Here is a 22,843-nt window from a genome sequence, read left to right on the forward strand (position 1 = left end):
TAAAGGAAAAAAAAGAAAAAAAGAAACAGAAGAGACAAAGGGAACTGTTTTCCATTTGGAAAACAGTTTTGTGATTCCTCAAACTATTAACCATGGTGTTGTCATCTATGGCTCAGCAATTCTATTCCTAGTATGTACTGAAAGAAATGAAACCATGTTCACATGAAAACTTGTAGACAAATATTTGTAGCGGTATTACTCAGAATAGCCCAAAAGTAGAAACAACCCACATGTCCATCAACAGATGAATAAATGAGATGTGTGGTCTATCCATACAATGGAGTATTTAACCATAAAAAGGAAGGAGGGACTGACATATGTTGCAACAGAGATAAACGTTGAAAACATTATTCTAAGTGAAAAAAGTTGAAACAGAGCCCCTTGAAATTTCAGCACCCCAACATTTTTAGTGACTGAAATAATGAAAATTCTCATAGGCCCTTGCTTGCTTACACAAAAGTCAGCATCCCTTGTTCCCACAATATAATTATAATATAAACTGCTGATGTGCTGTTTCTTTGTCAAGCAGAAGATAACACCAGGGTCATGACAAAATTTTTCAGAAGAAAGGGGCAGGTGCCGTGGCTCACGCCTGTAATTCCAGTACTTTGGGAGGCTGAGGCAGGCGGATCACCTGAGGTCAGGAGTTTGAGACCAGCCCGGCAAACATGGTGAAACTATGTCTCTACTAAAAATACATAAATTAGCCAGGTGTGGTGGTGGGCACCTGTAATCCCAGCTACCCGGGAGGCTGAGGCACGAGAATCGCCTGAACCTGGTTGCAGTGAGCCAAGATCGCACCATTGCACTCCAGCTTGGGTGACAGAGCTAGACTCCATCCTCCCCCCAAAAAAAGAAAAGAAAAAAGAAAAAACGAAAGAACAAAATCATGTCCTTTACTGCAACATGGATGCAGGTGGAGGCCATTATGGTAAGTGAATCAATGCAGAAAGAGAAAACTAAATACTGCATGTTCTCAATTATAAGTGGGTGCTAAACACTGGGCACTCATGAACATAAAGCTGGCAACAAAATGAACATAAAGATGGCAACACTGGGGCTTCTACGGCGGGAGGGAGGAAAGGAGACAGGAGTTGAAAAACTACTGAGTACTATGCTCGGTACCTGGGTGACAGGATCATTCATACCCTAAACCTCAGTATCATGCAATATACTCATGTAACAAACCTGCACATGTATCCCCTGAATCTAAAATTAAACTTGAAACTATTTTATTTTATTTTATTTTGCAGAAGGAATGAACGTCCTTTAAGGACGTTGTAACCGGCTGCTGCAACCCAGAAATCTGCTTATTCAAGGTGTTATCTGAGGCTGAAGAAACGCAGACTTCCCCTTCCCGAGTCCAAGTGATCTCATTGTTCAGTTCCCACCTATGAGTGAGAACATGCGGTGTTTGGTTTTCTGTTCTTGTGATAGTTTGCTGAGAATGATGGTTTCCAGCTGCATCCATGTCCCTACGAAGGACACAAACTCATCCTTTTTTATGGCTGCATAGTATTCCATGGTGTATATGTGCCACATTTTCTTAATCCAGTCTGTCACTGATGGACATTTGGGTTGATTCCAAGTCTTTGCTATTGTGAATAGTGCCGCAATAAACATACGTGTGCATGTGTCTTTATAGCAGCATGATTTATAATCCTTTGGGTATATACCCAGTAATGGGATGGCTGGGTCATATGGTACATCTAGTTCTAGATCCTTGAGGAATCGCCATACTGTTTTCCATAATGGTTGAACTAGTTTACAATCCCACCAACAGTGTAAAAGTGTTCCTATTTCTCCACATCCTCTCCAGCACCTGTTGTTTCCTGACTTTTTAATGATCACCATTCTAACTGGTGTGAGATGGTATCTCATTGTGGTTTTGATGGTGCTGACGAGTTGATGGGTGCAGCACAGCAACAGGGCACAAGTATACATATGTAACAAACCTGCACGTTATGCACATGTACCCTAGAACTTAAAGTATAATAATAAAAAATAATTTAAAAAATAAAAAAATAATAAAAATCATAACAAATTGAATAAAGGCAAAAAAAAAAAAAAAACGCAGACTTTTCCCCCTCAGTTCCTTGAAACTCCCCCTACCTTACTCGCTAGCCACATAAAAACTACCTGCTTTTCATTCTTGATAGACAGAATTGAGAGAGTCTGCTTTTCCACCTTCTTGCTTTAGCCAAATCAAACAAACCTTTCTCTCTCTCCAAGCACCTGTGTGTCAGTGTTTGGCATCAACTGCACGCCAGGCACACAAGCCTGAACTTGGGGTTCTATTTCAAGGTCAGTCACAAAAGATCACATACGATTCCATTTATATAAACTGTCTGTAATAGGTGAATCTATAAAGATAGAAAGGAGATTAGTGGTTGTCTAAGACTGGGGACATTGACATGTAACTGCTAATGGTTACAGATTTCCTTTTTTTTCTTTTAAAGACAGGGACCCATTCTGTCACCCAGGCTGGAGTGCAGTTGTGCTGTCACTCACTGTAACCTTGAACTCCTGAGCTCAAGCAATCCTTCTACCTCAGTCTCCCAAAATGTTGAGATTACAGGCATGAGCCAACGCACTTGGCCTTGAATTGTACATTTTAAATGAGTAAATTGTATGGTACATGGATTATATCTCTAAAAAGGTTGTTTTAATAAGTTAACAAAACTAAAACCTATGAAACCTACGAACTCAAGGTAAAAAATGTTAAACTCAGCCAAGCATGGTGGCTCACACCTGCAACCCCAGCACTTTGGGAGGCTGAGGCAGACAGATCACTTGAGGTCAGGAGTTCACGACCAGCCTGGCCAACATGGTGAAACCCTGCCTCTATAAAAAAAAAAAAAAAAAAAAAAAAAAAAAAAATGAGCGAGGCATGGTGGCATGCACCTGTAATCCCAGCTACTCAGGAGGCTGAGGCACAAGAATTGCTTGAACCCAGGAATTGAAGGTTGCAGTGAGCCAAGATCACACCACTGCACTCCAGCCTGGCAGAGCAAGACTCTGTCTTAAAAAAAAAAAAATTAAACTCCAGTCTTAATAAAAACTCACACTTTCCAACATCATAGCTCTATCCCATTCCTGGTGTCCACGCACCACCTACTGAGGTAAAGGCGCCCCTGTCCCTTCTGTGTCCCCGTTTTGCTACCCAATGAGTCTTAGACAGTAGCAGCTTCTGCCACTAAGAGCAATCTCAGGGAATAAGAGGAAAAGAAAGAGTTCTGGACCCTCCTTTCTTCCTCTGTGCATTCACTCCCAAGGTGATCTCATCCAGTCTTTGGTATTAAATCCATCTATACAAGGACACTCCGAAAGGTATGTCTCATCCTGGACCTCCACCTCAACTCCAGACTAGTATATTTATTACCTGACATCTCCATTAAGATGTCCAAAAGATATCTTGAATTTCACAGGCTCAGAACTAGCCTCTTGATTACTGCCCCCCATATTTCAGTTACTCAGACCTAACATCCTCATCACCCTTGGGCCTCTCTCACTCCTCATATCCAAGCCACCAACAAGTCCTGCTAGTTCTGTACTTCTAGTTTTTGGATTAAGGAGGTGGATTGTTCATATGCATGTAATTTTGCATCCTCACAAATTTCACTAAATTGCTGTAAAGGGAATTTTTTTTAAGGGCAAACCATCTGTACAAGGAGAACAAGAGAAAGAAAATTACAGAATGTCAGAAACTCAGGCCAGGCACGGTGGCTCACACCTGTAATCCCAGCACTTTGGGAGGCCAAGGTGGGTGAATCACTTGAGCCCAGGAATTCCAGACCAGCCTGGGCAACATAGTGAAACCCTGTCTCTACAAAAAAAAAAAATACAAAAATTAGCTGGATGTGGTGGCACACACCTGTTGTCCCAAGCTACTTGGAGGGCTGAGGCAGGAGGATCACCTGAACCTTGGCAGGATGAGGCTACAGTGAACCATGGTTGTGCCACACTGCACACTCCAGTCTGGGCAGCAGAGTGAGACCATGTCTCTCAAAAAAAGAAAAAGAATGTCAGAAACTGAGCAGAAAACAGACAAGCAATAACTGATGAAAGACTTTTGAAAAGTTAAGTCCCAGCTCATGCTTGTAATCTCAGCACTTTGGGAGGCTGAGGTTGGAGGAACTCTTGAACCCAGGAGTTCAAAACCAGACTGGGCAATAGAGTGAGACCTCATCTCTACAATAAAATTTTATTAAGAATTAGCCGGGGGGCACGCCCAAGATGACCAAATAGGAACAGCTCCAGCCTCCAGCTCCCAGCGTGAGTGACACAGAAGACGGGTGATTTCTGCATTTTCAACTGAGGTACCAGGTTCATCTCACTGGGGCGTGTCGGACAGCAGAAATCTCTGCAGATGTAAATGTCCCTGTCTGATAGCTTTGAAGAGAGCAGTGATTCTCTCAGCACAGAGATTGAGATCTGAGAACAGACAGACTGCCTGCTCAAGTGGGTCCCTGACCCTTGAGTAGCCTAACTGGGAGACATCCCCTACTAGGTGCAGACCGGCATCTCACACCTCACACGGTGGGGTACACCATTGAGACGAAGCTTCCAGAGCAAGAATCAGACAGCAACACTCGCTGTTCAGCAATATTCTATCTTCTGCAGCCTCTGTTGCTGATACCCAGGCAAACAGGGTCTGGAGTGGACCTCAAGCAAACTCCAACAGACCTACAGCTGAGGGTCCTGACTGTTAGAAGGAAAACTAACACACAGAAAGGACACCCACACCAAAACCCCATCAGTACGTCACCATCATCAAAGACCAAAGGCAGATAAAACCACAAAGATGGGGAAAAAGCAGGGCAGAAAAGCTGGAAATTCAAAAAATCAGAGCGCATCTCCCCCCTCCAAAGGAACGCAGCTCATCGCCAGCAACAGAACAAAGCTGGACAGAGAATGACTTTGATGAGTTGAGAGAAGAAGTCTTCTGCTGATCAAACTTCTCAGAGCTAAAGGAGAAACTATGTAACCAGCACAAAGAAACTAAAAACCTTGAAAAAAGAATGAATGAATGGATAACTAGAATACTCAATGCAGAGAAGACCTTAAAAGAACTGATAGAGATGAAAACCATAACACGAGAACTATGTGACAAATGCACAAGCTTCAGTAACCAACTTGATCAACTGGAAGAAAGAGTATCAGCGATTGAAGATCAAATGAATGAAATGAAGCAAGAAGAGAAGTGTAGAGAAAAAAGAGTAAAAAGAAATGAACAAAGCCTCCAAGAAATATGGGATTATGTGAAAAGACCAAATCTATGTCTGACTGGTGTGTCTGAAAGTGACGGGGAAAATGGAACCAAGTTGGAAAACACTCTGCAGGATATTATCCAGGAGAACTTCCCCAATCTAGTAAGGGAGGCCAACATTCAAATTCAGGAAATACAGAGAACGCCACAAAGATACTCCTTGAGAAGACCAACTCCAAGACACATAATTGTGAGATTCACCAAAGTTGAAATGAACGAAAAACTGTTAAGGGCAGCCAGAGAGAAAGGTCGGGTTACCCACAAAGGGAAGCCTATCAGACTAACAGCAGATCTCTCAGCAGAAACTCTCCAAGCCAGAAGAGAGTGGAGGCCAATATACAACATTCTTAAATAAAAGAATTTTCAACCCAGAATTGCATATCCAGCCAAACTAAGTTTCCTAAGTGAAGGAGAAATAAAATCCTTTACAGACAAGCAAATGCTTAGAGATTTTGTCACCACCAGGCCTGCCCTACAAGAGATCCTGAAGTAAGCATTAAACATGGAAAGGAACAACAGGTACCAGCCATTGCAAAAACATGTCAAAATGTAAAGTCCATCGATGCTAGGAAGAAATTGCATCAACTAGTGAGCAAAATAACCAGCTAATATCATAATGACAGGATCAAGTTCACATATAATAATATTAACCTTAAATGTAAATGGACTAAATGGTCCAATTAAAAGACACAGACTGGTAAATTGGATAAAGAGTCAAGACCCATCAGTTTGCTGTATTCAGGAGACCCATCTCACATGCAGAGACACACATAGGCTCAAAATAAAGGGATGGAGGAAGATCTACCAAGCAAATGGAAAACAAAAAAAAGGAGGGGTTGCAATCCTAGTCTCTGATAAAACAGACTTTAAACCATCAAAGATCAAAAGAGACAAAGAAGGCCATTACATAATGGTAAAGGGATCAATTCATCAGGAAGAGCTAACTATCCTAAATATATATGCACCCAATGCAGGAGCACCCAGATTCATAAAGCAAGTCCTTAGAGACTTAAAAAGAGACTTAGACTCCTATACAATAATAATGGGAGACTTTAACACCCCACTGTCAACATTAGACAGATCGACGAGACAGAAAGTTAACAAGGATAACCAGGAATTGAACTCAACTCTGCACCAAGCAGACCTAATAGACATCTACAGAACTCTCCACCCCAAATCAACAGAATATACATTCTTCTCAGCACCACATCGCACTTATTCCAAAATTGACCACATAGTTGGAAGTAAAGCACTCCTCAGCAAATGTAAAACAACAGAAATTATAACAAACTGTCTCTAAGACCACAGTGCAATCAAACTACAACTCAGGACTAAGAAACTCAATCAAAACCGCTCAACTACATGGAAACTGAACAACCTGCTCCTGAATGACTACTGGGTACATAATGAAATGAAGGCAGAAATAAAGATGTTCTTTGAAACCAATGAGAACAAAGATACAACATACCAGAATCTCTAGGACACATTTAAAGCAGTGTGTAGGGGGAAATTTATAGCACTAAATGCCCACAAGGGAAAGCAAGAAAGATCTAAAATTGACACCCTAACATCACAATTAAAAGAACTAGAGAAGCAAGAGCAAACACATTCAAAACCTAGCAGAAGGCAAGAAATAACTAAGATCAGAGCAGAACTGAAGGAGATAGAGACACGAAAAACCCTTCAAAAAATCAATGAATCCAGGAGCTGGTTTTTTGAAAAGATCAACAAAATTGATAGACTGCTAGCAAGACTAATAAAGAAGAAAAGAGAGAAGAATCAAACAGATGCAATAAAAAATGATAAAGGGGATATCACCACCAACCCCACAGAAATACAAACTACCATCAGAGAATACTATAAACACCTCTATGCAAATAAACTAGAAAATCTAGAAGAAATGGATAATTTCCTGGACACTTACACTCTCCCAAGACTAAACCAGGAAGAAGTTGAATCCCTGAATACACCAATAGTAGGCTCTGAAATTGAGGCAACAATTAATAGCCTACCATCCAAATAAAGTCCAGGACCAGAAGGATTCACAGCCGAATTCTACCAGAGGTACAAGGAGGAGTTGGTACCATTCCTTCTGAAACTATTCCAATCAATAGAAAAAGAAAAGAAGGAATCCTCCCTAACTCATTTTACGAGGCCAACATCATCCTGATACCAAAGCCTGACAGAGATACAACAAAAAAAGAGAATTTTAGATCAATATCCCTGATGAACATCGATGCAAAAATCCTCGATAAAATACTGGCAAACCAAATCCAGCAGCACATCAAAAAGCTTATCCACCATGATCAAGTGGGCTTCATCCCTGGGATGCAAGGCTGGTTCAACATATGCAAATCAATAAATGTAATCCAGCATATAAACAGAACCAAAGACAAAAACCATGTGATTATCTCAATAGATGCAGAAAAGGCCTTTGACAAAATTCAACAGCCCTTCATGCTAAAAACTCTCAATAAATTCGGTATTGATGGAATGTGTCTCAAAATAATAAGAGCTATTTATGACAAACCCACAGCCAATATCATGCTGAATGGGCAAAAACTAGAAGCATTCCCTTTGAAAACTGGCACAAGACAAGGATATCCTCTCTCACCACTCCTATTCAACATAGTATTGGAAGTTCTGGCCAGGGCAATCAGGCAAGAGAAAGAAATCAAGGATATTCAGTTAGGAAAAGAAGAAGTCAAATTGTCCCTGTTTGCAGATGACATGATTGTATACTTAGAAAACGCCATTGTCTCAGCCCAAAATCTCCTTAAGCTGATAAGCAATTTCAGCAAAGTCTCAGGATACAAAATCAATGTGCAAAAATCACAAGCATTCTTATATACCAGTAACAGACAAACAGAGAGCCAAATCATGAATGAACTCCCATTCACAATAGCTTCAAAGAGAATAAAATACCTAGGAATCCAGCTTACAAGGGATGTGACGGACCTCTTCAAGGAGAACTACAAACCACTGCTCAGTGAAATAAAAGAGGACACAAACAAATGGAAGAACATACCATGCTCATGGATAGGAAGAATCAATATTGTGAAAATGGCCATACTACCCAAGGTAATTTATAGATTCAGTGCCATCCCCATTAAACTACCAATGACTTTCTTCACAGAATTGGAAAAAACTGCTTTAAACCAAAAAAGACCCCGCATTGTCAAGACAATCCTAAGTCAAAAGAACAAAGCTGGAGGCATCACACTACCTGACTTCAAACTATGCTACAAGGCTACAGTAACCAAAACAGGATGGTACTGGTACCAAAACAGAGATATAGACCAATGAAACAGAACAGAGCCCTCAGAAATAATACCACACATCTACAGCCATCTGATCTTTGGCAAATCTGACAAAAACAAGAAATGGGGAAAGGATTCCCTATTTAATAAATGGTGCTGGGAAAATTGGCTAGCCATAAGTAGAAAGCTGAAACTGGATCCTCTCCTTACTCCTTATATGAAAATTAATTCAGATGGATTAGAGACTTAAATGTTAGACCTAAAACCATAAAAACCCTAGAAGAAAACCTAGGTAATACCATTCAGAACATAAGCATGGGCAAGGACTTCATGTCTAAAACACCAAAAGCAACAGCAACAAAAGCCAAAATTGACAAATGGGATCTAATCAAACTAAAGAGCTTCTGCACAGCAAAAGAAACTACCATCAGAGTGAACAGGCAACCCACAAAATGGGAGAAAATTTTTGCAATCTACTCATCTGACAAAGGGCTAATATCCAGAACCTATAAAGAACTCAATCAAATTTACAAGAAAAAAACAAACAACCCAATCAAAAAGTGGGCAAATGATATGAACAGACACTTCTCAAAAGAAGACATTCATACAGCCAACAAACACATGAAAAAATGCTCATCATCACTCACCATCAGAGAAATGCAAATCAAAACCACAATGAGATACCATCTCACACCAGTTAGAATGGCAATCACTAAAAAATTAGGAAACAACAGGTGCTGGAGAGGATGTGGAGAAATAGGAACAATTTTACACTGTTGGTGGGACTGTTCAACCATTGTGGAAAACAGTGTGGCGATTCCTCAAGGATCTAGAACTAGAAATACCATTTGACCCAGTTATCCCATTACTGGGGATATACCCAAAGGATTATAAGTCATGCTGCTATAAAGACACATGCACACGTATGTTTACTGCAGCACTATTCATAATAGCAAAGATTTGGAATCAACCCAAATGTCCATCAGTGACAGACTGGATTAAGAAAATGCGGCACGTATACACCATGGGATACTATGCAGCCATAAAAAAGGATGAGTTTGTGTCCTTTGTAGGGACACATCTTCTCTCCTGCCCCAGCAGTTTCCTCTGCTCACTCTCATCACCTTTCCTGCTCCTAGGCTCGCCTGGTCATGTGTCCTTCACTATGCTCTGAGTCTCCCTCTTTCCAAGCCACCTCCACTCTACTTGACACACTCTCCCTTAAGATACCAAAGTACACAAGCTCAAGTCCCTGCACCTCACCTTTACTCCCAGACGTGGAAGGAAGATGACATGAAGACCCAAACGCCACTTGGCAAGAGATCTGGGGTGTGCAGAGGGGCAGGTCTGAGGTTGTGGAAGCTCCAGGGGCTCCCTGCTGGAAGCTGCATTGAAGCTGGCTATTGAATGTGACTCTGAGCTGAGATCTCTTCTTGAAGCTCCAGACCAGGAGCCAGCTGCCAGTTGGAGCCCTCCATTTGGTGCCTCAGAGGAACCTTGCACTCTGTAGGTCTAACTCCGAACCCAGAAAATCCCCCCATCTCAGCCCTGTCTCTTAGGGAAAGCACCACCTCAGACCCAGTTCTGCACCAAACCCACATTTGAGTCATGGGGCTCCTGCCCTGCACTGTGAGCACTCTGGATAAGCCAGTGCCGAGGGGGAAAGAGCTCTAAATGCCAAGCCAAAACATGAGTTTCAACTCCACCTCCAGCTCTGAGAGCTGTGGGTAGGGAAAGGCCCTAGTCCAGTGTGCTGTAGAAAGACCAGTCTGCCACTGCATGGCACATGGATGGCAGGGGCAGAATGTGGGTGGAGAGAACAGAAGGTGGGCAGGGCGGAGGAGGCAGGGACATGGCTGTAGCCATGGAGATGCGAGGACAGACAGGACTTGGTGGCCACTTGGATGAACCAAGGGAGGGGTCCGGAAGAGACACCCAGTTTTGTATCAGATGTATAGAGCATGGGGTGCTATTCATTGATCGAGAGAGGAGGAGGAAGAAGAGGTATGGCATGGGAAGAGATAGCTGAGCTCTGTCATGAATGTCATTTGAAGTCCCCACAGAGAGCCAGACCCGCCAGCGCCTTCGCTGCTTCAGCCGGCCCTCAGGGTGGCTGTGCTCCCTGGCCCTCTCGGCTCCCGCTTCGTAGCTGTCAGCTGCAGTGGGAGACAGTTGCACAAGGGCCCAGCATCTCTGTGTGTTTTCCCAGGGGACTGCTGCATGGCCCATGCCGAGCAGAAGCTGATGGATGACCTTCTGAACAAGACCCGTTACAACTACCTGATCCGCCCAGCCACCAGCTCATTACAGCTCATCTCCATCGAGACGGAGCTCTCCCTGGCCCAGTGCAGCAGCGTGGTAGGTGCAGAGGGAACCTGTGGCTCAGGCTCAGGTGAAGAGGCAACTCATGCCCAAGCCCCAAGCAATCAATATCCAGAGGAATGAAATGACTAGAGTTGACTTAGACTCATCAATACAGGGCGGGGAGGCCGGAGGAGAGTGCATGAGGTTTATAGGTGTCCAATATTTAATGAGGTCACGGTTTTGTCAACAAGAAAGAAATGAGGGTGGGAGCGGGATCACCACTGGCTAGGCAACCAATGGGCCTGCATAAACTCTGCTCTGCTGAGTCTCCAGCACAACCATAAGCTCCTCCTCCTCATCCTCCCAGCCCTGCCCTACTCTCTCCCCCAGCTTGCTCAGCAGGTGACCTTACAGGCTCCCTACTTATTGGGGGAAATACAAAACCACACTTGGGGAACTGACGGGTACAGAGGCCCAGGTGTAGTGGCGGGACCACAGGCAGTGCAGCACCTACTGAGCCAGGTGGGTAAGGGTGTGGAGAGTGGGCATGGCCACTGCAGGCATGGAAAGGAGGTGCAGATATGGAAAGGAGGCGCAGATATGGAAAGGAGGCGCAGATATGGAAAGGAGGCGCAGATATGGAAAGGAGGCGCAGATATGGAAAGGAGGCGCAGATATGGAAAGGAGGCGCAGATATGGAAAGGAGGCGCAGATGGCAGCTCTCCCAGGGACCATTGTCAGGGTCTCCATGTGTGGACGTGTGCAGAGGTGGGGGTGCTGAGGAGGAAGGAGGTGCAGGGAATTTCTCATCTTCTCTCTACTGCCTCTGAGTTGGAGCTGACAGAGGGAGCCGTGGCCCACTGTACACTAACACAATGTCCCCACCCACAGGGTTAGAATCCCCCCTGGACGCAGCTCTGAGAGGAGCAGTCACAAGTGAAGAGTGCCGGGTGCTTGTGTCCTGCAGGGGGAAGGAGGTCACCAAGGGGGCTGACCCTCCTCTGGCCAGGTGGCTGCCTTCGGACACACCAGCCTCTCTCTCTAGCATGGTGGCCCGCACACACCCAGCCTGTCAAACCTACAGACCCCAAGAAGGCTTTGGCCAAATTAATGAACAGCTCCGTCTCCCAGGAGGAAGCACAGCTGAAGGATGTGGAAGGCAGTAGAGCTGTGTGTGCTCCACCCCCTCTCTCCAGTCGGACCGGAAAGAAGCGGGCTTTCAGCCAGGCTCACCCAGGCTGGGGTCTGAGTGTCACTGTCCAGCTGTTGGCTTCTTGCTGAATGGGTGAGCCCAGCTGCTCCTGTGCAGATGCCACCCTAGTGAGGGTGAACAAGCAGGCGAGTTCCATTTCTGAAAGCGTGGGTATACAGTAAATATTAGGCTGTGGGCTGCTGGGCCAGGAAAGGGTGTTTATTTTTCAGGGTTTATTTATCTATTGACTTGATGAGGGACGGTGGTAGGTACAACCAGTTTAAAGATGGAAATTTTGAGAGAGCAGGCAGGAATTTAGCGCTGGGGAAAGCAAGCAGGCTTGTCAAAGCAGTTGTTTTGGGGAGGCCAGAATCCTGTACCAATGTCCTCAGCACGTTCATCAGCTGCTGGGGGAGTGCCAGATAGGATTAAAGCACAGAACTTTCTGGATGATAGAAATGTTCTGTATCTTCAAAGGAGGTGGGTTACATGGGTAATGCATTTGTTAAAACTGATCAAAATGTAAACCAGATCTGTGCATTTCACTGAATATAAATTATGCCTCAAATTAAAAACATGTTTTAAAAGACAGATGGGCCGGATGCAGTGGCTCACGCCTGTAATCCCAGCACTTTGGGAGGCTGAAGCAGGCAGATCACTTGAGTTAGGAGCTCGAGACCAGCCTGGAAAACATGGTGAAGTCCTGTCTCTATTAAAAATATAAAAATTAGCCAGGTATGGTGGCACACGCCTGTAATCTCAGCTACTCAGGAGGCTGAGGCAGGAGAATTGCTTGAACCTAGGAGGCGGAGGTTTCAGTGAGCAGAGATCATGCCACTGCACTACAGCCTGGGTGACAGAGCGAGAATCCATCAAAAAAAAAAAAAAAAAAAAAAACACAGATGGAGGTTTTCAACTTTCACTAAAGGCAGAGTAGCTTTTTACAGATTAGCCTCCCCCACAAGAGCAGTTAGAAAAACTGGACAAAAATGTGCCCCAGCAAAAACAATTGTTTGAAGGTAATTGGAGACCTTAGCCAGGACTTGCGTGACCAGTCCTAGGAGGTGACCCTGAGTCTGTAGTGCTTTTCCCACATTTGGTGATTGGTAAACAGTAGAGGACTAAGAGGCTAAGAAAGTGAGTATGAAGTTGTAGTTAACAGGCTGGAAAGCCTAGCTGAATGTTTGGCACTCTCACAGGCTGAAATGACCTAATGAGAATTTGGGTCCCAGTAAGGAGATGGGACCCTGGAAGGGCCACCCCTAGGAGTCCAAGTGAATACAAAATAGACCACCCATCACAAAAACTAAAACCTTGAACCAGCTTAGTCCCAAACTAGATGAAGGTGATCTGCCCTTGCTCCAATTGTGTGCCATAAAGTCAAAGTCAAAACTCTCTGGAGGCAGGTAAAAGTTTACTAGGAAATGCCATAAGACAAGATAGGACTAAATGAGAAAGACCAAGAAAAAAACCAATAGAAACATACATGTAAGGAGGAAACTTTTTTTTTTTTTTTTTGGAGACGGAGTCTCGCTCTGTCACCCAGGTTTGAGTGCAGTGGCACGATCTCAGCTCATTGCAACCTCTGCCTCCCAGGTTCAAGCGATTCTCCTGCCTCAGCCTCCCAAGTAGCTGGGATTACAGGCATGCGCCACCACACCTGGCTAATTTTTGTATTGGCCAGGCTGGTCTTGAACCCCTGACCTTCAGGTGATCCATTCGCCTCCGCCTCCCAAATTGCTGGGATTACAGGCGTGAGCCCCTGCGCCTGGCCAGTATTTTGCCACAATTTAAAATAAATACTTTTTTTTTTTCAGGTTTGTGTTCAGACTATATTCTAAACAGTCACATGGCAGCTCACTCTTCTCCAGGCCTTGCTGCCGGCTTTTTGATGTTTATGATCTTTGCCTTCTTGTGGTCTCCTCGGTAGAAGAACGGCATGCAGGGCTTGCTGTAAAGATCTTTGGAGGGAGAAAGGCAGGGCACTGAGCACCGTGCAAGCCCTCCCTTGCTCCTACCTGCCCACCTCACCCAAAGGCTCTCTACTCACCACCCTGCTTGTCGGCAGCTCCAAGCTCCTGAGGGCCTAGGGTCCCTGGTGCGGACTCATCAGCAGGGTTCTGGGCAGCTGCCCGCAATCCGCCATGCCCCTGGTTACGGTCACCCACAAGCGGAAACACCAGCTCCACCTGGAGGGAAAGGTGGTCTGTTGCCATGCCCGTGCCCACACCCACCTCCACCCCCACCCCCGCAGAGGTGTGGCATGTCTTAGAGGGTCCAGAGAAATCAGAAGGTGGGAAACCAAGAGCATAAGGGGGTCTGGGAGGGACCGCCAAGGCAGGCAGCAAAGGAGGGGCAGGAAGAGGCGGGCTCACCATGGCCTCCTGGCTCTTCAGTTCCTCTGGGATGCTTGGCCTGGGCCGAGGTGCCTCCTCCTCCTCCACCTCCTCCCTGTCCAATCCATCTCCTGTGGGGGGTTGCCAGAGGGCTTCTCAGACAACCCAACAAGGGAGGTAACAGTGGGCCCACCGCTGCCCCCACCCTCACTGTGTAACCCCGGGCCAGCCCCTCCCCAGAAGGAAATCAGCAGCTGTTCTTTATTTTTTTTGAAGAGACAACGTCTCCCTGTGTTGCCCAGGTGCAGTCCCACTACCAATCAACACGGGAGTTCTGACAGGCTCCATTTCCGACCTGGGCCAGTTCACCCATTCAGAGGCCACCCTGGTGGTCCCCACTCCCAGGAGGTCACCATATCTATGCTGAACTTAGTGCGGATACCCGGTCGGCATAATGACCAACTGTTCTAAAGAGTCAGTCCTACGCTCCTAACAGTCCCCCCTTCTTCCTGGGGCTCATCTCCTCTTCCTCTGAGCGGCCTCCCATACCTTCCCCAGCGAGAGCCATGAGGCTCAACTGGGCCTGCAGCTGCTGGTTCTGCTGGATGCCAGCTTCCAGGTGTTGCTAAGAGGCCAGGAAAGAGAGTGAGAAGGCACAGAGGTTGCCAGGTCGTCGCCCTCGGGGCCCCGCCCTCATCAACTCCCTCAACTGGGTCTCTTGCAACTATTGGTGGGCCATCTCAGCCACCACTTTGCCCTGAGCTTCCTGCTGCTGCAGCTGGGCAGTGCCTCCTTCTTAGAGGCCAGCTGCTGATAGGTGGCCACGTACTGCTGCAGGGGACCCAGATAATGGTCTCGCTGCTGCTGCAGACTCTGAGCCTCTTGGCTCTTCAGCTCTACCTGCAGGATAGATGTCAGGGTAGCTAGTGGCTGGCTTCCAGATTCTAGGCCCATAAACAGGGTAGCGAGGGCACTGTGGGACTCTGTCGCCTGCCCAGGTCCCTGGCCCCTGGCCCCTTCCTCCAGGCCTAAGTGACTGCCTCCTTTGCCTAGAGGCCATGCCTCCCTCCCCAGCCTCAAATCTCACACCCTACCTCCCACCATTCAAACTGTAGGCCACATACTGGTGGAAAAGCAGAGGGAGCCAACCACCATCTGCTAATTTGTGGTGAGATCGTTCTGTATGATCTCCATGGTTTGCACACGCCTCCACCTGCTCCCCCCAGAGCTCGGCCTTCCGCCCCAGCTCCCCCAGCCTCTCCTCCAGCTCCTGCAGCTTCACCTCCTGCTCCTGCATCTTCTCCTCCTGCTCCTGCAGCCTCACTTCCTGCTCCCACATCTTCTCCTCCTGCCTCTGCATCTTTTCCTCCTGTTCCCGAATCTTCTCCTCCTGCTCCCACATCTCCTCCTCCTGCTCCCGCATCTGCTCCTCCTGCTCCCGCATCTTCTCCTCCTGCTCCCACAGCTTCTCCTCCTGCCTCCACATCTTCTCCTCCTGCTCCCACATCTTCTCCTCCTGCCTCTGCATCTTTTCCTCCTGTTCCCGAATCTTCTCCTCCTGCTCCCACATCTCCTCCTCCTGCTCCCGCATCTTCTCCTCCTGCTCCCGCATCTTCTCCTCCTGCTCCTTCTTCTCCTGCTCCTGCATCATCTCCTCCTGCTCCCACAGCTTCTCCTCCTGCCTCCACATCTTCTCCTGCTCCCGCATCTTCTCCTCCTGCTCATGCATCTTCTCTTCCTGCCTCCACATCTTCTCCTCCTGCTCCCGCATCTTCTCCTCCTGCTCCCGCATCTTCTCCTCCTGCTCATGCATCTTCTCTTCCTGCCTCCACATCTTCTCCTCCTGCTCCCGCATCTTCTCCTCCTGCTCCCGCATCTTCTCCTTCTGCCTCCACATCTTCTCCTGCTCCCGTATTTTCTCCTCCTGCTCGTGCATGTTCTCCTCCTGCTCCCGTATCTTCTCCTCCTGCTCCCACAGCTTCTCCTCCTGCTCCCGCAGCTTCTCCTCCTGCTCCCGCAGCTTCTCCTCCTGCTCCCGCATCTTCTCCTCCTGCTCTCGCATCTTCTCCTGCTCCCGTATCTTCTCCTCCTGCTCCCGTATCTTCTCCTCCTGCTCCCGCATCTTCTCCTCCTGCTCCCGCATCTTCTCCTCCTGCTCCCGTATCTTCTCCTCCTGCTCATGCATCTTCTCTTCCTGCCTCCACATCTTCTCCTCCTGCTCCCGCATCTTCTCCTCCTGCTCCCGCATCTTCTCCTCCTGCCTCCACATCTTCTCCTGCTCCCATATCTTCTCCTCCTGCTCATGCATCTTCTCTTCCTGCCTCCACATCTTCTTCTCCTGCTCCCGTATCTTCTCCTCCTGCTCCCGCATCTTCTCCTCCTGCTCCCGCATCTTCTCCTCCTGCTCCCGCATCTTCTCCTCCTGCTCCCACAGCTTCTCCTCCTGCCTCCACATCTTCTCCTCCTGCTCCCACAGCTTCTCCTCCTGCCTCCACAACTTCTCCTCCTGCTCCCACATCTTCTCCTCCTGCCTCCACAACTTCTCCTCCTGCTCCCACAGCTTCTCCTCCTGCCTCCACAACTTCTCCTCCTGCTCCCGTATCTTCTCCTCCTGCTCATGCATCTTCTCTTCCTGCCTCCACATCTTCTCCTCCTGCTCCCGCATCTTCTCCTCCTGCTCCCGCAGCTTCTCCTCCTGCTCCCGCAGCTTCTCCTCCTGCCTCCACAACCTCTCCTCCTGTTGCTGGTTCATGTGGTTCCACAACTCGTTCTCTTCCACCCGGGCTTGGAGCTTTGCTGCCACACTCTGCAGCTCCTTACCCAGGTGGTCAGCCTCCGCCTGCAGCTGCTGCTGGAACAGTGAAAGTGTTGGTTTGAACCTCAGAAGGAAAAAGACTCATGAGCTAGCCATATAAATGTAATCTATAAAATAATAGTTTTCATCCATAATCCTTTAAAAAAATTTTTTTTAAGCCCTAACTCTGAGATTCTGATATCCCAGGCAGGGCCCCAATTTGTATATTTTTAGCACACTCTAGAGGATTCTATGCAGGACCAGAACAAGGACCCAAATTTTTGAGCTCCTGGCTGGACCTCCCCATAACCTGCATGATCCCTAGACCAAGGTCCCAGCCGGATGGGGCTCCCACAACCCCCGGGGCTGCAGCCACTCGCCTGTGGCAGTAGGAGCTTGGCCCTCTCCAGCTTCCTTTTTAGCTCCTTTACGTTGAGCTGGATCTCAGACTTTTCAGATTCTACAAGTTGAAGCTTTTCTAGCAGTTCGGCATTTTTCTCCTTCAGCTCCTCATTGGTTATGCTATGGCCAGAGGCAGTAGAGAAAGGAATGAATGAAGAACAGAAAGGACCACTTTGGTGATCAACCCTCTACTTTCGCCCACAACCACAGAACCGTGGCATTGGAAGGGACCCCAGGAATTAAAAGTCCCGGGTGGCAGGCCAGAGAGAAGACATGAGTTGCCTGAGGCTACCCATGAGTCAGTGGCACAGCTGGCACTAGAGCTTCCCTGCACACACATGAAAACCTGCATGAGCCTCTCACCATGCTCACCTGTACCCCCCACCTCCCAGCACACCACCCACGCTAAGGGCCTCCAGACCTCCCATCCCACCTTCCCCCATCCTATGTGTTTCTGTACAGCTCCAAACTCAGGGCGTCCCTCTCCTTTGTTAACTCCTCGATGTACTGCAAATAGAGACAGGTGAAGTCAGGACACAGCAGGCAGAGGAGCAGCTGGCCAACCAGGAACAACAGCTCTCATGACTACTCCACAGTAACACTTCCTCACTCCCAATCACACCTGACATGTTCTCAAGGCATTTCCAAGCCCATGGTCTCATTTGTTTTTCTTTGTTTTGTTTCTTTCTTTTCTGTTTTGTTTTTTTGTTTTTTGTTTTTTGAGGCAGAGTTTCACTCTTGTTGCCCTGGCTGGAGTGCCATGGGCCAATCTCGGCTCACCACACCCTCTGCCTCCCGGGTTCAAGTGATTCTCCTGCCTCAGCCTCCCAAGTAGCTGGGATTACAGTCATGTGCCACCACACCCAGCTAATTCTGTATTTTTAGTAGACATGGGGTTTCTCCATATTGGTCAATCTAGTCTTGAACTCCTGACCTCAGGTGATACGCACGCCTCGCCCTCCCAAAGTGCTGGTATTACAGGCGTGAGTCAGAGCACTGGCCCTCATTTGTTTTTCAAAGAACTCAGTAAAGGTGGAAGAGACAGGGAAAGAGATTGAATTTATAGCTGGCTAACGGGGGCCCAGAGAGATCAGATAATATTGCTATTGTTATTACTGTTATTGCTACCACTGTTGGAACCTTTACTGACTGCTTCACCAGGCACTGCGCTAACAGTCCCATTTAATCCTCACAACCTCCATAGGTGACGGTTACCATTATTACCTCTATTGTGTAGATGAAAAACATGGGGTATTAAAGGTTAAGTGCTTGCCTACGATCACTTAGAGCTGGGATTTCAACACCCAGGTATATCTGATTCTCTAAGCCCATTCTTTCACCGAGGGTAGGGGCACAGACAAGGAGGAGGAAATTAATCTTTTATTGACTTTTTAAAAGGATGATACGTTCACATAGTCCAAAACTCAGAAAGTACAGAAGGGAAACATCTCCCCCACAACACTGTTCCTCTCTCCTGAGTTTTTTATGAATCCTTACAAACATGTTTTATATATATTACCATAATACATACACACACACATATATGCGTGCTCCCTCTCTCAACACAGATAATAACATACTCAAGATACTCTTCCGTACCTTTATGGTACAAGTACCCTAACCACCACTTAGACCACCACTTGGGGCCAAGGCCACAGCCAAGTATGGGCACGGCAGGCACTTGGCCTCCGAGCTCTCTGTCCAGTGCTCGCTCCCCACAGTACCCCCCAACTCACCCACAGCAGCCGACTCAGCCCCCGTCTTCCTCTAACAACCACACACAAAAGCAGCAAGAAATGGCCATGCTACCTTCTGGGCAGGACACTCCATCCTACAGAAGGGACCTTTAGGCTCACTCCTCCATCTGCGAAGCCAGGGTCCCAGGGGACGGGGCAGGTGGTTGGACTCACCCTGTCCGCCGCCTTCTTCTGGGTAATGACAGCAAAGAGAGAGACCGCTCTAACTCTCCTGCAAACTTCCATGAATCATGCAGGCGGCTGACCAGATCCCTGGACTCTCCTGGAATGGGAGACATTCAGATGCGGCCCAAAGGACTCCCCCTAAAGGCCTGTCAAAGTGCCAGGTTGAAGGATGACGGGGTGCCAGATTCCCACCTTCCAACTGCTGGGCAGCATGCTGGCTGTAATAGAGTGCCGTCTGAAGCTCACTTTTCTGACATGAAAGGATTCGTATGGTATGAACCTGGGCCTTTGGGAGAAAAGACAAGCAAGTGCTGAAAGAGAAGCAAAGAAACCTTCTCCGGAAGACAGGAGGGAACTTCACACCCTCCACTCACCTCTAGCTCCCTCCTTAGGGCTTGCTGATACTGCGGGCTTGCCTTCTTTTTCTATAGAAAGAGGAAGGCAGAGCTCTTCCTAGGGGGAGACAGAGATGGCACAGCAAGAGACATGCCCCCAGAATGGCACCACTGCCCCAGGACAGGCCCACCCATGGGACCAGGTTATCAGGGATCCTGTGGGGATGGGGTGGAATCTGGGGGGTGAGCCTTCTTCCTCAGGCTGGGAGTGGGCGGGATGAGACTGGGGCCTCTACATCTGAGTGCCCCCCCAAACCCAGCAGTCATGTCATGAGCAAACAAAGAAATTACGTTACTTCTTCCAGCTGAGCTCGGTTCTGTTGTCTCTGTCGGGAGAGTCAAAGGAAGGTGACTGAGGGTGGCCCCCTCGACTCTATTCCCCAGGCCAGGAAGCGGTAGGCAGGGGCCAGGAATGGATTTTGAAAGCGAAGTTCTCAGACCCAATGGGAACACAAACTGGTAAACTCTCCTCAACTCCCAAAGAAAAAGGATTTGGGTCTTTGTTGGTTTTTGCCCACAGCCACAGAACTGAAAGTCTGAAACCAGATTCTCTCAAAAAGACAGTAACATAAACCTTCAGAGATGGAGTGTGAGAAAAGCCCACCCTTCTGCCAGCTTGTGATTTAGAAAGGTGCAATCATTCAGCAAACACTGACTGAGCACATACCGACCAGGGATGGTTCTTCACAGCAAGGATATACGACGGAAAAGGCAGACAGGAGCCCTCGGCCCTGAGGTTTCCATTCTAGTGGGCCTTCAACTCTCAGACTCTCAGAGCTAACAGAAACCTCTGATACTCTCTAACTACTTCAGGAAATGCAAGCCCAAGAAGGAGAGTTTACAGCAGGCCCTGGACTAGGGATTAACATAAAAACAACAATGACAAATCTCATTTAAAGTTCACAAATGTAAGTAAAACAATACCACTCCTATTTTACAGAAGTGAAAAGAGAGGCCCAAAGGGCTCAAGCAATTTGCCCTAAATCATATCCCCAGCAGATGGAGAGGTAAGATTCAAACCCAGAATTCTTAAGCAGTGCCTGGGAGTTCTTCCACAATCTTAACAATTACCCTCCACCACCCGTTGGGCCCTCTGTCCCTAGGAGCCTGGCCAGCCAAGACCCACATCCTCAGGTGAGTGGCAACCGCCAGAAGTGGTTGTCTCAGGGTTAGTGCCATTATTTATTTTCTTCTTTTTGGTGTCAGTTGCTCCTTTACCAACACTAGGGTTGGTCTGGGGATGACAGTCTCTCAACTGCGTGAAGGAAGAGCAGTGATACTCATGAGCACTACAAGCTCCTACAGTCACATCCGGCTTTACGGTTTATACAAAATACTATTATAGAGCATCTGATTTAATGCCACCAACAACTGTAGAAAGTGTTGTCACAATCACTTAGTGACAGAGGGATTGATACCACGGCTGAAGAAAAGGCAATGATGGAACTTAAACCCAGTCTTCTGACTCTGAGTTCCAGGATTTTGCCACAAATCAGCAACTGCCAGGGACCAAAACCAGAGGCAGAGGTTGAAAGGCAAATATTAAACAGGCAGGAACTGTACATTGTGTGATTTAGAGTCCTATATCCTCACACGTCTGTTAGTGTGAAGAAGTGCACTAAAACCTCTCAAGCTTTTACATCAATGTATCCTCATGGCAGAAGACAGCCTTTCTGTTAAATCTGAGAATTTAACAGAAAGAGGACAACCCAACCCTCATTTCAGGGAGAAGTCTTGTATACTCATAGATCTATGTGACTGTCATCCCTAAGTACATTAATGTTTTGTCTCTCAATAGAATCAAGGGAAACTGATGCTTCAGAAAGATGCCCCATATTTATCCTGTGACACTCAAAGTGCCCCAGGTTGAGATGAGATGAGGAAGATTCAAGCTGTCAAGTTCAGTTTCCCAAGATCTGTTCCACAGAAGATAAGCAGATCTCACTCTAGAAACTACTGACTGAGGGGCCCTCTGGTCCCAGAACAATGGAGAATTCAAATCTGAGGTGGAGAACTCAGAAACAATGTTAAAGTTCCTCCGGAGAGTAGAAGCCTGGGAGAAAACCAAACCAAACCCATTCTCCCATTGCCACCCAGAGACACTGTCAACGTGTTGCGCTCATGGGGGAGGTGTAGGCTTTTCACACTGTCAATGTGTGTGTTAAGGAAGTAAGGCAGCCTGAAACCTCTCTCTCCTAGGTCCCACAGTCCCCATTCCCCTTCCAGCTGGAAATCTGTGCTGCAACCAGAGGAACTAGAAAGGACAAGAACACTTAGGGTACTGGGTCCTAAGACCAAAGGCCAGTCTGGTGGCAGTAATGACAGTTTCTAGAGGGACTGTGACATCACTACATTCCACTCCTTGGTGGAGTGGCCGGGGGGACACAAGAGTGCAATGTCCAAGTTGCCACTTTGAGATTGGGGAAGGGGTCACAGGATTGGGACCCAGGTCCTTGGAGGTGCGAGCCCATAGAGCCCACGGAGGTCAGGCTTGGGGCAGTGGGAGGTGAGGGCCAAGTATGGAGCAGGGAGCCCCAGGAGTCACCTGCCCAAAGTCACCCTGGGGCAACTGGTGGCAGGTTCTGGGGCACCCAGGTCCTTGGAGACGTGAGCCCAAAGAGCCTAGGGTGCTCGGGTTTGGGGTAGCAGGAGATAAGGGTGGAGTACGGAGTGGGAAACTCCAGGAGTCACCAGCTCAAAGTCACCCTGGGGTGACTGGCAAGGGCAGGGGCAGGACTCATGAGGGGGGTGGGCTGGCTGACAAGATTTTGGTTTGGTGAGTCCAGAGGCACTGGGGGGCCCAGCCCAGTGTGCTTCAGGAGTGGCACGGACTCTGGCAGCAGTTTGGCTGTCAGAGGGGGCCTAGGGCTGGGGTTGGGGTGCTGCAACCTGGTGCATTTTACCTTTTCCTTGGCCTCAGCCAATTCGCCCTTTCGGGTTTCTTTGGACATCACCGGACGGGTAGGAAG

At 47.5% G+C, this 22,843-nt stretch overlaps 1 protein-coding gene across 1 annotated transcript; it reads right to left on the minus strand.

Annotated features, from left to right (window-relative positions):
• Nucleotides 1-13,910: 13,910 nt before the first annotated feature.
• On the minus strand, nt 13,911-22,843 carry LOC702791 (uncharacterized; the record flags this gene model as incomplete). Its single annotated transcript, XM_077984759.1, is given in 12 exon segments — nt 13,911-13,986; nt 14,076-14,214; nt 14,401-14,492; nt 14,911-17,212; nt 17,536-17,677; nt 17,991-18,064; nt 19,468-19,500; nt 19,503-19,576; nt 19,672-19,765; nt 19,854-19,904; nt 21,001-21,129; nt 22,778-22,843. Coding segments are annotated over 9 exon segments (2,424 nt in total), but the record flags the coding sequence as incomplete, so codon positions are not given.

Source organism: Macaca mulatta, chromosome 20 (genome assembly GCF_049350105.2).
Source record: "Macaca mulatta isolate MMU2019108-1 chromosome 20, T2T-MMU8v2.0, whole genome shotgun sequence".
NCBI lineage: Eukaryota > Metazoa > Chordata > Mammalia > Primates > Cercopithecidae > Macaca > Macaca mulatta.